The 12,609-nt window shown below is 38.4% G+C and overlaps 1 protein-coding gene across 11 annotated transcripts in view; it reads left to right on the forward strand.

Annotated features, from left to right (window-relative positions):
* CCDC171 (coiled-coil domain containing 171) overlaps positions 1–12,609 on the forward strand; it is a 308,137-nt gene that overhangs the window by 19,763 nt on the left and 275,765 nt on the right. For 9 of the 11 annotated variants that reach the window (XM_078436783.2, XM_078436780.2, XM_078436779.2 and 6 more), the window contains 3 exons: positions 7,031–7,205; positions 10,068–10,258; positions 12,290–12,421. In XM_078436783.2, the coding sequence (XP_078292909.2) occupies positions 7,031–7,205; positions 10,068–10,258; positions 12,290–12,421 (498 nt within the window). The remainder of the gene's footprint in view (positions 1–7,030; positions 7,206–10,067; positions 10,259–12,289; positions 12,422–12,609) is intronic. The other 2 variants (XM_078436787.2, XM_078436784.2) reach the window with 2 other exon arrangements.

The following is a 12,609-nucleotide window of genomic DNA, read 5'->3' on the forward strand; positions in this document are numbered from 1 at the left end:
CCATGTTGAGTGTAGATATTACTTAAAAATAAAATCTTAAAAAAAAGTCTATGTCCATTAGTGGATGAATTGATACAGAAATGCATGTGTATATACACACACACACACACAGAGGAATGTTATTCAGCCATAAAAAAGAATGAAATCTTGCCATTTGTGACAACATGGATGGATTTAAAAAAAATTTTTTTTTAAACCTTTATTCATTTTTGAGAGTGAGACAGACAGAGCATGAGTCGGGGAGGGGCAGAGAAAGAGGGAGACACAGAAACAGAAGCAGGCTCCAGGCTCCGAGCTCTGAGCTGTTAGCCCAGGGCCCGACGCGGAGCTTGAACTCACGGACTACGAGATCATGACCTGAGCTGAAGTTGGACGCTCAACCGACTGAGCCACCCAGGCGCCCCAATATGGATGGATTTTGAGGGCATTATGCTAAATGAAATAATTGTCAGACAAAGAAAGATAAATACAGTATGATCTCATATATGGAATCTAAAAGCAAAAACCAAATAAACAAGCTCAGATACAGAGAACAAATTGGTCATTGTCAGAGGTGGGGTGCAGGGAGTGGGCAAAATGAGTGAAGGGGGTCAAAAGGTACAAACTTCCAATTATAAAAGAAACAAGTCATGGGGCTGTAATATGCAGCATGGTGATTATAGTTAATACTATATTGTGTATTTAAAAATTGCTAAGACAGGGAATCTTAAAGTTCTTATAACAAGAAAAAATTTGTAATTATGTACAGTGACAGATGTTAACTAGACTTATTGTGGTGATCATTTTGCAATATATACAAAATATGAAATCATGTTGTGCACCAGAAACTAATACAATGTTATATGTCAATTATATCTCAGTAAAAATAAACTAAAATACATATCTTTAAAATCTCTAGGAATTTTATTGTTGTGGGTTCTTGGACGAGTTATCTAATTTTTCTGAGCCTCAGTTTTCTTTGATAGGTATGGAAAGACCAGATTTCTGTTGAGATTTACTAGTAGGCAGAGGGTATGGAGAGAGGGATTGCTTGTAAGACTCACTGCTTCCAGATGAGACTAAGTTGTGTTGATGTGGATGATTGGATGGGACAATGCCACAAGATTTTCAGTGTTGCTGTGGTTGTTAGAATCATTTGAGCACAGTAATACAGATGTGTGAAATAGGATATGCAAGCATGAAGCTATTCAGGTGTCTCCTTGGCCGAGATGGTGATGATAGAGCAGGAAAATCTAGAGAAATGAGAATGGGAGAGGATAAAAAGAGCAAAAAACTTTCTTTAGCTAAAAGGTCCTGGGAACTTAGGACCGACAAAACAGTAGACTTTTTAGGCCTCAGGACCTGAAGATACTGTTTGACTGATCCAGCCAGGCCCCTTAAGAGTAGGGGTTCTTAAACTGAGGTCCTTAGAAACAGCGAAATCAAGGAATCCATGTACTTGGATGGTTTTATTAAAAATAAAATTAAAAATTTTTTTACATTTATTCGTTTTTACATAACTCATTTTGAGACAGAGAGAGACGGAGCATGAGTGAGGGAGGGGCAGAGAGAGAGGGAGACACAGCATCTGAAGCAGGCTCCAGGCTCTGAGCTGTTAGCATAGAGCCTGATGCGGAGCTCGAACCCACCAACCGTGAGATCGTGACCTGAGCTGAAGTCGGACGCTTAAAATTGACTGAACCACCCAGGCACCCCTAAAAATAAAAAATTATATTTGATGTTTATTACCCTCTAACTCACATTAAGCATTTCTTTCAGTTATGAAAGGCATAACCCAGTTAGCCCTCCTTTAACAAGCCATAGTGGTATTAGCAGTACTTTTGACTTTATCCTCACTAGAAGTCACAGACCTACAATTCAGTTATAGAAGTATTTCAAAATATTGTTTATACTTGCCACTACTTTGAAATGACAGTGGTTGTTAGACCTGTAAGTAGAGCTTGTTGTTCAGTGTGCTATTAAAGAAGTACATGATGGCATCACAAGTTTGCTTTTGTCTTATATATTTGATTTTATACTTGGATTCTTCTTGTTGTGTGTTTTATTTTATGCATTTAATTACATTATCCTGAGAAGGCTCTGCCAGATTGCACAGAGGGCCATGGCATACAAATTGTGAAAAACCTTTCTTATAGAGGCTGAGGCATGCTCTAGGGGGCATACACGTAGATACAGGGGATGACATAGTCGGTTGAGCGTAAAGGTGTTAAAGAACGCAGACGTGTTTTAAAAAGGAGGGAGACACCATTTTGTGGCTGTTGAATGTATTGAAGCTTAAGCGAGAAAACAATCTCATGGGCAGAGGATATGTTTCTCTTAGCTGTGTGGGTAGCTGAAGAAACCAAATATGGTCCAGTCAGGAAAAAAGAGGGGCGTTAATAGAGGGAATTGGTTGTACACATGATGGAAGACCTAGGAATCCAAATAGGGAGTGATGAGGCCATTCAGATTAGTAAGAGCAGGAAGCCCCCACCACCTCTAGACCAGAGGGCAAGTGGGAAGAGGTGATGTGATCAGAGTCCTGAAGTTGGGGCTGTCTGGTAGAAAGTAGAGCCATGGTAAGGGTTGTTCGGTGTTGGGGTGTTGGAGGGGAGGGATGGGGACATGGACCTCAAAAGAGTGCAGCTACCGCCAGAGATGCTGCTGGAAGTAGAGCTATTTGGCCGTGGAGCATGGGAATCATATAATAGAGTAGAGCGGCTGAAGGGGGTTGGGGAATGGATCTGAGATCAAATGGGCAAATGGTTGGCAGTCCACATCTTATGCTTCAGCGTTATCACCCTTATACTCGTATGTAACTCACATACGGTAGTACCTTCCAGGCTGTACAAAGGTGCTCCCACACTCACCAAAATGGGCTTATTGGTCATTGCGTCCATCTCACAAATGGTGCATATCGTCACTACTGGGTCTTTATGTTGGGTGCCTCATGAATTTAATGGAAAAGTTATTACTACCAATATTTTTTTGTATGATGCCAGAGGGGAGGGGCAAAGAAAAAAACCACTAATATATATATATATATACATGTCTTTTGAGCACTTGAAATGTGACTAGTCTGAATTAAGATGTGCTGTAAATGTAAAACACTAGATTTCAGAAACTTGGTACAAAAAATGCAAAGCATGTCACGAATCATTTTTCATAGGATTACATGGGGAAATAATGGTAACCTTGGATATATTGGGTTAAATAAAAGATTAAAATTAATTTCATGTATTTATTTTTACTTTTTAAAATACTGGTACTAGAAAATTTAAAGTTACGTACGAGACTTGCCTTATGTTTCTATTGGACAGCGCTGCTTTAGATGGCTGCCCATGTCTTTAATTCCTATGTACGCCGTAATCAGATACCACCACAAATACTGGGGGTCAGACTGCTATGATTACTACTGTAATCCTGGTACCTACTGAGTACTGTGCTGGTTAATTGCTACCACTTGGACTTTGCCACTCTGGAAGTCCATTATTTCCATCGAAACTGGGGAGTTCATTTCAGTTGTGATATATTCCACCATTATCTCCACCATCTCCTGTAATCTCTGGCACATAGAGATTAGCTGCCAGAGTTTTCTAAGGGTGCTTACGTTTTCCACTCCAGTGTATTTTATAGCATTTAATTAGGAAAAGAATATCCTTTGCACTCTTGAAGAGGATGTAGTCGGGGAAAGAGGAGGTTTTGGTTTGCTCACGATGAAATCACACCCATCTCCTTAAATCTCCATATTATGTCAGGAAAGTACTGGCATTTTGACTTTATTAAGTGATTGTAGGCTGGTGTTAAGTTCAGCTTAACAGTCACCCATCCTAGTAAACTGTTGGAACTAGCTTATTAAGTCCAAATCAATCCTATGTATGTTCTGCACATTCCTACTAAAGAAGATTAGCAAGATTTTGCATTTGTTTTGCTACATAAGCTATTTTTCCTGGAGCAGGCTGCGTATTTCTCCTCCTTTGGCACACTAACATCTGGGTCAATCTATGGTGACAAAGAGTGGTGGACGTGGGTCTTCGCAAATCCTCTTGCAAGGCAACTGTTTCAGGAGCACTCGTTAGTAAGTCTTTAAGCAAGAGGCTTAATAATAATAAGCAAGGCTAATTATCCCAGGGAGGAGAAGCTGCTTTTGCTGGTAAGGGATGTGTAGGGGGATTTGGAAGTTTACAAGTTTCATGTTTGTCTAATTCCAGAAGTCCTCATCCCATCTCCTACCTTCCTACTTAATGCCCAACTGATACATACTATCTTAACATTAGAAACTTGGTGAAACTCTTCATTCAACTTGTAGTGTAATTATGCATTCCCCATAATTAGATTTTGTGTGTGGTCCTTAACCTTGTCTGCCAGGGGGTGACAAGATATAAGAAATTCTTTTAAAGTCAACATAGAGACTCTGACTTTCTGACTGTTTGAGCTGAGCTTCTAAATCTCTGAGATTATTTTGTTTTTATCTTAGTTTTCTAACATAGTCACATTTAGCCTTCCCGCTCTACAGGTCTTGAAATAAACAATGCTGCCCTAATGGTTAGGTGCAGTTGCTACCTCATTTCTTCAAGGCTTGTCCTCAAATGACACTTTATTCTAAACTGCACGTGATAATTTAACAAGTTGTGATCCCACTGTATGCCATGGGTCACTGCAAAAGTATCCCATTTCTGCCTGCAGAGAGGTCTTCACTGATTGATAAGAGGGACTATCCAGAAGGATTTGAAGCAACAGGGGAGACAGAGACGCTGCTGGAGGTAGATCCTGAGCTAGATCTAGAACCACCCTGGCTTCACTACTTCTGCCCTTATAAGTGTATCACAGGTGCTTCCTATTGGCCAAACGTGAGAGGCCAGTTGTCAAGGGAGCCTGGGAAATGTAGTTCATACAATACAGAGCAGAGCTGTAGAAGAACAGGGAGGGGATCTGAGGGCAAACTGGTGAATGACTGGCACGACTGGAAATGCCCAAATATTAACAACTTTATTCTCCTTGGGCATTAGTGGGGGAGACAGTGGGCAGGGCGGGATGCAGTGATTCTGAAACAAAGTGAGTTATCTTGAATATGTAATTAAGATTCTGTGGTTTTATTCTTCACTATTAAAGGATATTTGTCAATTCTTGTTTTGTAAGTGTGTTTTGAAGACATTTACTTTTCTAAAATTTCTTAAAGACAAAGCATAAGAGACTCTTAAAAACTGAGAACAAACTGAGGGCTGATGGGGGGTGGGAGGGTGGGGAGGGTGGGTGATGGGTATTGAGGAGGGCACCTGTTGGGATGAGCACGGGGTGTCATATGGAAACCAATTTGACAATAAATTTCATATATTAAAAAAATAAAATACAATTTCTTAAAGATAAAATTAGTATTTTTTTATTCTTTATATGTGGAAAAAGGTGTAACTCTTGCTGTACTCTACGTAATAACAGCTACTTGTGGTAATTTCTGATGCTGCCCTTCTGAAATTCTTTTGTCTTTTCTTATCTGATAATGGGACCGTCTTTCTCTAGCCTGGTATAGTAGCTCAATGCTTTCCTACACGATGCCTTTCTAGCATTGTCTCTCATCCACCATCTCTTTCTCAACTGTCAGCAATAAATAATTATGCTTTTCCTTGAGCTATCATAACATTTTTACCTCTTTTAGAAAACCTATTCCACATGCCTTTCTATAGCATTTCATTATTTGAGATCAGGGACTCCATAATGTTTTTTATATATTTCTCTGTACTTGACACATAGGAAGTGTTTTTTTTTTTTTTTTAATTTTTAATGGTTATTTATTATTGAGAGACAGAGACAAAGCACGAGGGACAGAGAGGGGGAGACACAGAATCCGAAGCAGGCTTCAGTCTCCGAGCTGTCAGCACAGAGCCCGACGCGGGCTCGAACTCACAAACCGAGAGATTGTGGCCTGAGCTGAAGTCGGACGCTCAACTGACTGAGCCACCTAGGCTCCCCAACACATAGGAAGTGTTTAACGTTATTTAATGAATTATTGATTGGATTATAGAATTTTAGAGTGGGAATGTGCTTTATGAATCATTTAGTTCTGACTCTCTGACCTATCTTCTGTCATACTACTCATGGAAGTATATTAGATAAATTAGATCTAGTTATTAAGTATCTAGTTGTCTAGATATTAGATAAGTTAGATATTAGTTCATTAAAATCCCTGAAAAATTGACACTTTTATTACTTTATGCTCCATCAGTAATGTCATAACAAGAGAAATAATATAGACAATATTTATTGAAGTATACTTTGATGCAATTTTCTTCTTAAAAAAAATTCGTTTATTTATTTATTTTGAGAGAGAGTGTGAGTGGGGGAAGAGTAGAGAGATGGAGAGAGAGAAAGAGAGAGAGAGGATCCCAAGCAGACTTTGTGCTGTGAGCTCGGATCCCGACTCGGGGCATGATTTCATGAACTGTGGGATCATGCCCTGAGCCGAGATCAAGAACTGGGCACTTAACCGACTGAGCCACCCAGGTGCCCTGGTTTAATTTGCTTCTTGATTTCATTTAAAGAATAGGAAGAAGAGAGGGGAGAATGAATTTTGAAGTACTTAACTATGTTCATGCATTTTTTCACTCCTTATGACTATTTCTGATGAAAACTTGCAATTATTCAGGGGTGCCTGGCTGGCTCGGTTGGTAGAGCATACGACTCTTGATCTCGGGGTTGTGAGTTCAAGCCCCCAAATTGGGCATAGAGCCTACTTAAAAAACAAACAAACCAAACAACAACAAAAAAACCCAAAAAACCTTGTGATTTCTCTTTATTTTTGTAAGATCATATAAGAATTTTTTGTTTTTATTTTTTTCTCCAGCGGATTCTCTAGAATTAGAAAACTAATGAGTGTCATTTGGTGAGGCTAGTGCTTCTTTCCCAGTCTTCTAGAAAAGTATAAATTGATAAATTCTTGTCTTATAAATATTATAGAAACAAATTCCTCTAAGACATTTAAATGTTTGCGTGCACGATCTCATCATCTTGGTGACATATTTTAATATTGGTTCATGATCTCGAAATCTGTCGTTAGCTGGCAAGCTATGAGAGCCAGATTGCCAAGCTGCGATCTGAGGTTGAAAAAGGAGAGGCATTGCGACAAAGTCTGGAATATGACCTGGCTGTTGCTAGAAAGGAAGCTGGTCTCGGAAGACGGGCTGCTGAAGAAAGGTTAGCTGAGGCACATAGGATCCAAGAAAAGCTCTGTGGTAAGACTAGTTTTATTTTTCCCCATGCTGAGGGTTTTACCCTTATTGTATATCATTGCTCCCTGTTGGGTGTGTTTACCATCTAGGGTCAGAGGTGGGGTTTTGGATTTTTGGCCTTTGATGGACAGCCTTTGCTGCATGGGTATAAAGCCTTCTACAGTATGTGAACATTCATTTACTTTGCATTGATTTTTTTTTTTTATGTTGTATATGTATGGAAAAAGGGATTCAGAATTCTTTTAATCACTTTGTAGAGCAGTTGTTCCATGAATAGTCAATCAGCAGAATCACATAGAGCTTAAAAAAAAAATTCATAGGCCTCCTATCACATGTAGTCTGAATGAGAATTTCTAGCTCAAGAGAATCTATATGTTCAAGGAGCACTGCAAGTGATTCTGTTGATTAGCTAGGTTTGGGAACCATAGGGTCAGAGTGTGGTGCCTAAAGAAGAAAAAGGCAATGGATTTAATCCTCAAACACTGTTATATAGCATATGAACACTTAAAAATCTTTTAAGTATAATATATGTAAAGAAATGTGCCTAGTATAAGTGTATAACTCAGAAGAAGCACCCATATCATGAAATGGGAAATTACCAGCAGTCCTTCCACATGGATAACTACTACCCTTTTTTTTTTTTAAGTTTATTTATTTATTTTGAGAGAGAGAGAGAGAGAGAGCACAAGCAGGGGAGGGGCAGAGAGAAGGAGAGACAGAATCCCAAGCAAGCTTTGGGCCATCAGTACGGAGCCCATGTGGGCCTTGAACTCACAAACTGTAAGGTCATGACCTGAGCCGAGATCAAGAGTCTGATACTGAACCGACTGAGCCACCCAGGTGCCCTTACTACCCTGATTTTTAATAGCAAGGATAAATTGTGCCAGTTTTTTGTACTTTATATTAAATGGAATCATATAATATGTACTCTTTTATATCTGGCTTCTTTCCTTCAACATTGTGTGTGAGTTTATTCATATTGTTGTATGAACTTTGCATTGATGCTTAATATTATATTGTATGACATACCACATTATATTTATCCATTTCTGCTAATGGGCACTTGAGTAATGTCCAGTTTTTGGTTATCAAGAATAATGTTGCTATGAACATTCCTTTTTTTTTTTTTTTTTAAAGATTTTATTAATTAATCTCTACACCCAAAGTGGGGCTCGAACTCACAAGAGTCGCATGCTCTACTGACTGAGCCAGCTAGGTGCCCCAATGTTGCTATGAAAGTTCTTGTACGTAGCAGGTCTTAATTAAAAGAATATTGAGCATGAATTCAGAAGATTTAGGTTTAGGTCTTGGTTTTACCACTTACTTACTGATATTTGAACTTAGGTTGTTTTAAGGATGAAATGAAAAAAAACAAAACAAAACAAAACCAAAAGTATTTTATTAACCACGTGGGACTGAACAAATGTTAAGCTGTAGTCATTGTAAAGGCTCTGGTCCCTAACTGTGGCCAGCTGTCTTAGGTTATTGCCATCGGCCAGAAATATTTTTGATTACCTCTGGCATTTAATAACCACACCACTACCTGGAACTTAGGAATATAAGAATTGAAAGGCACTAGATATACAAGTTAGTGACTTTTATTTAATTATGAGGAGATTGAAGTCCAGAGAAGATAGGATGTTATTTTCCTGATGTCAAGTGATTTCAACAGACACTTTACAGAGGAAGATAGAAGAATAGCCGTTAATGAAATTAAAATTTTTTTTCTTTGAGTTTATTTTTGAGAGAGAAAGAGAGCAAGCACAAGTGGGGGAGGGGCAGATAGAGAGGAGACAGAGAATCCCAAGCAGGGTCTGTGCTGTCAGTGCAGAGCCTGATGTGGGGCTTGAACTCATGAACCATGAGATCATGACCTCAGTTGAAATCAAGAGTCAGACGCTTAATCAACTAAGCCACCCAGGCGCCCCAAACCCACATTTTTTCTTAAAAGATTTATTTATTTAAGTAATGTCTACACTCAGTGTGGGACTTGAACCCTGAGATCAAGAGTCTCATGCTCCACTGACTGAGTCAACCAGGTGCCCCCCCCCCCCCAAAAAAAACCCCACAACATTTGACTTATTTTCTTGAATAGGAGAAAAAGCAGTAGAATGTAGCTGGTGCTATAGGTACACCTAAACTTGGGCATGCTTCTAGGAATATGTCATATTGGGGCACCTGACTGGCTCAGTCTGTTAAATATCTGACTTCGGCTCAGGTCATGATCTCATGGTTTATGAGTTTGAGCACCGCTTTGTGTGAGCCCCGCTTCTCTCTCTCTCTCCCTTTCTCTCCCTCTCTCTCTCTCTTTCTCTCTGTCTCTCACTCACTTGCACCCTCACTCTCTCTCTCAAAAAAAAAAAAAAAAAAAAAGGAACATGGCATACTATTTCATGGCAAAATCACCATTGTCTGGAGGGGAAGAAGAGATTAAGAAATTAGAGAATAGGGGCGCCTGGGTGGCGCAGTCGTTTAAGCGTCCGACTTCAGCCAGGTCACGATCTCGCGGTCCGTGAGTTCGAGCCCCGCGTCAGGCTCTGGGCTGATGGCTCGGAGCCTGGAGCCTGTTTCCGATTCTGTGTCTCCCTCTCTCTCTGCCCCTGCCCCATTCATGCTCTGTCTCTCTCTGTCCCAAAAATAAATAAAAAACGTTGAAAAAAAAAATAAAAAAAAAAAAAAGAAATTAGAGAATAGATTGTTCTGAAACAGTGAGCTTTCCTAGAGCTTACTGATGTGAAGTGGTTAAATCTTTTGTCCTAAGATCATGCTGTAAATGGAATCAACTCCAACGCCTAGGTGTTTGAACTCCTAGGGATTTAATGTGTGGTTGGAAATATACCTATTATTCTTTTATATTTTTAACAGCTCAGAATGCAGAACTTCAGGGAAAGGCAAATGAGATCGAGAAAGCATTCCAGACTTCCCAGCTGAAATGGAAAGAAGAGTGCAGAAGATTTGAACGTGATTTGGAGGAGAGAGACAATATAATTCAAAATTGCAATCGAGAACATGATTTACTTATGAAAGAAAAAAGCAGACTAGAGAAAACTCTACAGGTACCTTATTTTTATAAAGGATATTTTCTATATTCATTGAGATGTGTTACATGTTATTTGAAGCTATCCTTGGAAAGGAAAATAACTACCAGAAATCAAGAAAATCTGGTTTCCTCTCACCCGCCCTGTCTCTTTCCCTCTCTTTCCTTTTTTTGTGGGTCTCTTTTGTAATATGCTTTAGCAATACGTTAATATGTACACTGCCTCTTTTATGAAAAACAGTTTGAGATCTCTGATCAAACTAAAAGAACTCAATTTATGTGGGATTATAAGAAGATGAGAACCTATAGCCCTTTAGGTCCAGTAGCATGAAAATTTAGAATTTTAGAAATGTGGGCCCTAGATTTAGGTCTGAATATCTAATAGATACAAAAAATATTTATGTCTCTGATGTAAACTTCATTATCTATGTAGAGCCCTTTCTATTTAGGCATGACATCAAAAATATTTGATGACCTTTTACTGAGCTATTTATTTTCCCATTTTTTCCTTTTTTTCTTTTTCTTTTCTTTTTTTTTATTCTCTAAAGTAAAAGTATGACTTAAGGTTGAATTTGCCTACACCTTAAAAGATAGCTTTTTGATTGCTTATATTTGCCATTTTTTTTTTTTTTTGAAGCACCAGTTTAAAGTAAAAAATACATGATAGAAATGCTTTATATTTGCCACTGGCATATATGGCTTTCCAGAATTCTGGAAATCTTTATTAAAAGTAATTTTACACAAGCATTTAGTCAGTGTAAAAGTTTCAGTATAAGGGTTCCATGGCATTGTCAGCAGATCTTCTGATTTTCTCCATGTCAGACACAGTTTGTCTCTTGTCTTCGTGTGATGTTCCCAGACCATAGAACAGTGCCTGGTATGTGCAAGGGCTCCCTTAGTAGCTGAATGGGGGGAGTCTAGGTGCCTACTGGTGCTCCAAGTCCCTGGGTGGCCCTGTATAACCTTATGTCTTGCGGCTACGGCTACGTGGAAAGAAACATAATGGCAGTAGCCTTCCTTAATAGTCCATCAGCCTGCACCTCAAATTATAAGATCTTTCTGTGATCTTGCCTAGCTACTGGATAGGAGAACTCTGCTTAATTTTATGCTATTGGCTTTGAACTGATCTGCGCAGACTTTGCGGGTATTTGGGGTTGAATAGGAGTCACACTATTTCAGCAGAGGGGAAAAAGCTCGAGTCCCTTTGTGATGGTTTCCATTAGTGAAAGTTATAAGGGTAATCTTTATTATGCAGATCCCTTCTATCTATTTAGACACAGAAGGCTTCTTCTCATATAAGCCACAGACTCTTTCTCCTTGTGTTAATGGGAACTTAGTTTTAAACCCTATAGATTAGAAAATTGGGCTTCTTGAGGAACCTGCATTTTATATTTTTAAGAGTTTGAACCAAATTAGATCTTGTAAATGTAGTACAACTAGGAAAACCCAAAAGAAAAGCCTTTTGCAAGTATTATCTGTAGAACTAGAAATTAGTTGCAGTCCAAACCTTAAAAATTTTTTTTTTGACTCTTCAAATTTTTAACATTCTGATTTGTTGCACAAAACTCCTTCCTTCTCACCTTTGGTAAATACAGGTTCTCTGTTAGATTTGTACGTAAATTACCAGGAATAATCCAGTTTGTTCATAGGTAATTAGATCTTTACATGTTACCTACTTTACGTGTAGATTTACATATACATTACATATAATCTACTTTGTTTTTGTCTCTGTGTCATATCATTTTGTTCGAACCTCTGAAGTTAAATTTTTTAGAGAAATTGGGTTAAACATATGCCTCTCTCTCTTTCTTTCTCTCTTTCTCTCTCTCTAACGTTGTTTAAATTAAATGGATAACCTTAGTTTCTTATTCACATCTACATTCTGATGATCAAAACATGATATAGTTCTATTAATAATTTTAACATAAATTATAATGAGTTTTAGCAGTCTGTAGATAAGACGAGCCCTTTGTATGCTTAAATTGGGGCTGAAGGAAGAAAGATGACTTTCACTGACCTAATAGTAAAGCAAGATTTTATTCATATAAAGGAAGCATTGGAAAAACATCAGCAGGAGAAGAATGAGATGGAGTGTCATATCAGGGAGACAACATTGGAGGAGTTTAGATTACAAGCAGAACAATGGGAAGCAGAAAGAAGAGAGTTACAATTTATAGTACAGGTATTTAAAAAATAATAATTCAGTTCCTTAAATGTCTTTTTAATGCTTATGATACTAAAGCATTAGTGCAATAGTTGGCTAGCTTACTCAATGCAAAAATGATTCCTAGTCTTTGATTTCTGGAAGGCCATGTTTCATTTGTAGTTACATGATAATATGGGCAACCGTTACCAGTAGATACTATCAGA

The sequence above is a fragment of the Panthera onca genome, chromosome D4 (genome assembly GCF_046562875.1).
Source record: "Panthera onca isolate mPanOnc1 chromosome D4, mPanOnc1 haplotype 2, whole genome shotgun sequence".
Taxonomy (NCBI): Eukaryota; Metazoa; Chordata; class Mammalia; order Carnivora; family Felidae; genus Panthera; species Panthera onca.